The following is a 5,484-nucleotide window of genomic DNA, read 5'->3' as shown; positions in this document are numbered from 1 at the left end:
GACAAGACACCGTTATTGCTATTGGCACATGCAAAAGCACATTACTGATCATTTGTCTACTTTGGGGTCTCGTTATGGTGAACAGTTTCAAATGTATTCAATTGAACAATGTGAAGGATGTTGGCTTGAGATGAAGGAGAAGTTTGATATAAATGAAGAAGGGGAGGGATGGTTGCAAACAGTTTACAAATGTCGAGAACACTGGGTACCATGTTATCTGAAGGACATTTTTTTTTGCTGGAATGAGATCAAGCCAAAGGAGTGAAAGTATTAATGCATTTTTGATGGGTATGTTAACTCACAGACTCAATTACACGAGTTTGTGACACAATATGAAAAAGCAGTAACTCATCGTCGCTTAAGTGAAGCCTATGAAGATTTTAAGAGTCTTAACACAAAGCTTGTCATGCTCCTTGGACATCCAATTGAGGTACAAGCTGGAGAAATGTATACACGCAATATGTTTGATGTGTTCCAAACTGAATTTAAAGGATTTGGTACAGAGTTTTGTGAAGAATTGAAGATGGGGACGGCTACATTGTTGAATACAAGATCTGTAAGTTTACAGATAGAGGAAAATGGGAGGTGGTTACTTATGAAGAATCCAGTCAGATGCAGTTCTGTTGCACTTGTGCTTTGTTTAAAACTAATGGTGTTGTATGTAGACATATATTGTCGCTAATGATAGCTAGGCAAATAGATTCATTACCCGATCATTACATCCTACACCGATGGACTATATATGCTCGACATCGTAACATTGGGGTTAACAACTGATAATCATATTTTATTACAGTTTTATACCCTCATTATCTATTTTATATGAATAAATATACTACTAATAATTATTTAGAAGAAGTTGGAGAAACTCAAGATCAAATGATGGATATTCCTCAGATTTCCACATCCATTTCACATACAATGGAGCACATTCCTCAGATTACAGTTCGTGATCCTGATAGACCTACAAAGACTAAAGGTCGTCCATGCAATGCTACTAGAATCCAGTCAGGTTTAGAACAAGCACAAGAAAAAAAAGAAAGGCAGAAACGCATATGTAGCAGATGTGGTGAACTCGAGCATTATAGAACTAGTTGTAAAGTCAACTTGCAAAGGTACAATTACAAATTTTTTTAATGTTTAGAAGTCATCGGTTAGATTTCTTAACGTTAACTTTCACACCATATATATTTTTCAATTATAAATTTTTTTATTGTTTAGAAGTCATCGGTTAGATTTCTTAACGTTAAATTTGTCATCAATCTAGCTACCTTTCCAAATCTGACTAACTCCCAATAATTTGTCATGTAATTTGCAGCTAAACATATGCATGGGTGTTGGATTATGAGGTTTGTTCATTGGGTACCCCAGTCCATGAACGTATGAAAAGGTTTGTTCCTTTTTTTTGTGTCTTGTTGATCACTTGAGTTAGAACAAACAAACAGTTGTAATAAAGAAGGTTACACAATGTGGAAAGTGCTTGGTATTTTACCTTTTACCTCATTACCTGCAGTTCAGAAAATAAATTACTCTGATTTGAACCATTTTTTCTTTTGTCACTAACTACATCTTGTTTGCCCATGTGGAAATCAGGTTGTGATTGTGTTGTTGTGTTTGCCCATGTGGAAATCAGGTTGCTGAAGAGGTTGGATTTCCCTGGAATGAAGTTTAGCTTGTATTTTATGGGTTATGAGGTAAATTTCTGAAAACAGTGCGTGGACATGCACATGTTGCTGAAGCTCTTGGTGTGCCACTTATGAAAAATTTGATCAAAAATTTGGTTGAACTGTGACTGTGATTGTAACTGTGATTGTGCTTGAACAATTTTATGGTTTCTCTTTTTAGGGGAACTAGAAGTTATCAAAATGTTCTCTGTGGCGGTCGAACTATGACTGTGATTATAACTGTGATTGTGATGTCATAATGTTCTCTGTGGCGGTTGAATGTTTGCTTGTTGAAAGAGGAATTTATCCCCCAGTTGTGCGTTCTCTGCGTTTGATGATTTCTTTGTATTGCACGCCGTAGAGTACTTTCTGTTTATTATAATTGTTGATTAAGATTATTAGTGACCCGGTCTCTTGGTCGTTTATTCATTTTTTAAAATTTTTATTTTACAGTATTTCTGTTGCTGATATTGTTAGCTATAACTAAGAAAAAGTAGCAGAAGTTCAGAGCTGAAGGTGTTAATCTAACGTTTAAAGTTGGAATTTTTTTTTTAGTTCTCGCTCAAGATAAGTTATTATTGTCCATTAGCTGGTACATATTTTCCAAGAGGTTTTCCTCTGTTGGATGGAGAAAGCACTCAACAGGTTGGTATTCCTTTAATACACGTTTAATGTTATAGATTCAGTTTCACTGGATACTTTCTTACGTTACGTTAAATGAGTTTCTCGGAACACAAAATTACCGGTATAATTTCTGTCTTTCTGCTATCCTATCGCTGATTCCCCCTCTTGATTCGAGCTTGTAATGCTGGATGAAATTGCTTAGAAACTATGGGAGTTAAAAAAAGAAAAAGAAAAAGAAAAAGATGATTGATTATAAGAGGGGAATTGGCCAATGAATTGAGGAAAATCGCTCTTAAGAGAATGACATACATTTAAACAAATATGCTGGTTACAATCTTGTGATTAACATCAATAGACACAGAGGCCATCACACGAATGTGATAAACATATATTCTATAACACGAATGTGATAAACATATTCTATAACGCATCACCTCTATATGAAACAAGACCACCGCATCACCAACGCATCCAATACTTAGCACAAATCCAATACTTAGCACAAATTCCAGAACACCTGAAGATCTCATCAACATACACTTCAACAAATCCAATATACATTCTTACACCCTACTTAGCACAAATCCAATAGAAATACCAAATACAAATCCAAGAAAAATACCAAATAAAAGAGCACAAATAACAACCTTCAACAAATCCATAATATCAATCTCAATCTTTCTCTTTTCTCGCACTTCTCCACTTGACAAAGCTCTTGAAAATTGCGGCGTCACGCTCGACTGATTCGTCTGAACAAGCTCTTCCTTTGGGCCTTCAAACTCCTCTTCATTAGGTACCCATTTGAAGAATCCACAATTACTCACTTTCCAATTAGCGCATCCCAAAAACAATCGACCAGGGTTCGCCTTAGTTCCAGATCGGGAGAGTATAGCCCTCCTTCCACAATGGCACAACAATCCATGATGATTGCTTGAAGATGACTCCATGATCCACGGCTACAGATACAAAAATTTGCATATTCATAGCAATTGAAAAATAATAATTGGCAAAAAAATGCAAACTTTCCTTGCACTCTTGCCTAGTTTCTAAAACTTGCTATATTTTGTAATGGTTTTTCTTTCCACCAGTATTCAAATGTTATAACATATGAAAATAGCCGACAGTTTCCTCTAACACCAAAGTTACAACCAAGAGCTTCAGCAACATGTGCATGTCCTGTGAGCAGCATGTTAGGACACCTCAGACATATTTAAATCAAGCAAAATTAATTTTCCTATAAGCCAATACATTCCAACTCCCAAGCAAAGTTATTTTCTTTGTAATGTTTGTCAGGATTCAACCAGTATCAGCCTGGCACAAGTTTTGTTAGCCAATATCATAGACTTCGGGGTTTTGCAAATATATCCTCTGAGATAAATGTATTGTTTAGACTTGCATGTTTAGACAATTAAATAATTCTCATAATGTTTAAGCAGCTTTCTCTTCAACTTGGCTAATTAAGAACAACTGGTAGCAACTTTGAATGATCATAACACGAAATCAGACTGGTAGCAACTTTGAATGACCATAACACGAAATCAGAGCAGACACAATCTCAGTTACAAATAATGAGGCAGCAAACAAGAAATCTGGTAACAAGAAATCAGTTACAAATCACTATCACTATCACTATCCAAGGACGGAAGTTGAAAGCCCCCCCCCCAGCAATTTACAGAAATCTGGTAACAAATATGCAAACATTGACACATATATGCAGAAACCAACATCCACGACAAACAAAAGGGTGAGGGTTTGTAAATAAATAAATAAATATCTGAATCAATTCCCCCAATTTCTGTTGTAACAATCAAATTTTGTTTACTGTCAAAAAAAAAAAAAAAACAGGGCTAACGCAAGAGAGCGGTGGGGGATCGAGAGAGGGGTAGGGATATCAATCGATCTAGAGATCGAGAGAGGGGTGGGGGGATCGAGAGATCGCGAGAGAGAGAGAAGGGGGGGATCTCGCAGCTTTTGGAGGTCGAGAGAGAGAGAGAGGGATTACCTGCAGCGTCGGAGGAGGAAGCTCGCGAAGGAGGGAGGGGAGGGTCTTCGACTGTTGAGGGAGGGAGGAGGGCGGTCTCCGACGAGGGAGTGAATACAACTCGAATCAAAGAGTGGACGAATCGAGAAGGTTCACGTCAACCAGCTCGCGCAAGTCAATCAGCTCGTGCACGTCGGTCAACACGCGCACGTTAATCAGTTCACGCGTATCGGGCAATACACGCGCATCAATCAGCTCACGCGCATCAATCAGTTCGCGCACTTCAGTCAACGCGCGTACGTCAATCAGCTCGCGTGCGTCAATCAACTCGCATGCGTCAATCAACACGCGCGCGTCGATCAGTTCCAAGCACCGTAAAGAAGCTAACGAGCGCATGAAGCAAGTTAGCAAAGCGTACAAGTCAACACGACCGATAAACACGAAAAACGGTGGAAAATACTGTTTTTGTCGAAAATTGGTTTCATTGATGATTCCATTAAACTTCGATTGTTTACAGAGAATTACAATAAAAAAAGAAAATTACAATTCTTAAGAAAATAACACAGAAATCGTTTATCGACTCCTGTTTTGTGGGACTTTGCCTGTGCCGGGAGTGCGTTAGCTCATGGACCACCGATTCACAGATTGTGAGGGGGTTTAGAGATCCTTCCATTATTTATCGAAGTAGAAATTTGAAGCGAATATCTTATTGATGTAAGATGTTCACTCTTCCAAAGATCAAGTCTGAGCTTAGATCTCTAGGAATCACCAAATGTTGTTTATGAAAGGTGAAAATTCTCTCTCTCTTCCTCAAAATTATCAAAAGAGTAAGTCTCTATGCCCCAATCTGCTCTCTGTCCTTTTTTTTTCGTGTCTAGGGAGGTATTTATAGGTATAGGAGTGCACCACAGTGGAAACGGGGACGAAATAACTGACCAAGTGACTACTCTTTGAGCGCATCAGTCCACATTGCCACGGCTATTGGCGCGCCAGTGTGGACTGGCGCGACCAAAGAGGCCGTTACAGCCACGTTCCCATCGTGCTTGAAACTGCCCTCCCACGACTTTTAACCACTTTTTTCGTGGTTTAACCGTTTGTACACATCAGCACACGTTCTTTTTCTGATATACCGCCACGTGGACCTTGAAAATCATCGTATAACTACTTTTTTAACCACCGCGGTAGCTCCCTGTAGTTTGCACGTCACCATAGACT

The 5,484-nt window shown here is 38.5% G+C and overlaps 1 protein-coding gene across 1 annotated transcript; it reads right to left on the bottom strand.

Annotated features, from left to right (window-relative positions):
- On the bottom strand, window positions 2,767–4,374 carry LOC109837901. Its single transcript, XM_020406284.1, has 2 exons — window positions 4,291–4,374; window positions 2,767–3,244 (listed from the first exon to the last, which is right to left on the bottom strand). The coding sequence occupies exon 2, from the start codon at window positions 3,233–3,235 to the stop codon at window positions 2,852–2,854; it is 384 nt and encodes a 127-aa protein (XP_020261873.1). The 5' UTR covers window positions 3,236–3,244; window positions 4,291–4,374; the 3' UTR covers window positions 2,767–2,851.

This window comes from Asparagus officinalis, chromosome 4 (assembly GCF_001876935.1).
Source record: "Asparagus officinalis chromosome 4, Aspof.V1, whole genome shotgun sequence".
In the NCBI taxonomy this organism is placed as follows: domain Eukaryota; kingdom Viridiplantae; phylum Streptophyta; class Magnoliopsida; order Asparagales; family Asparagaceae; genus Asparagus; species Asparagus officinalis.
This window is presented reverse-complemented; position numbering and strand designations above follow the sequence as displayed.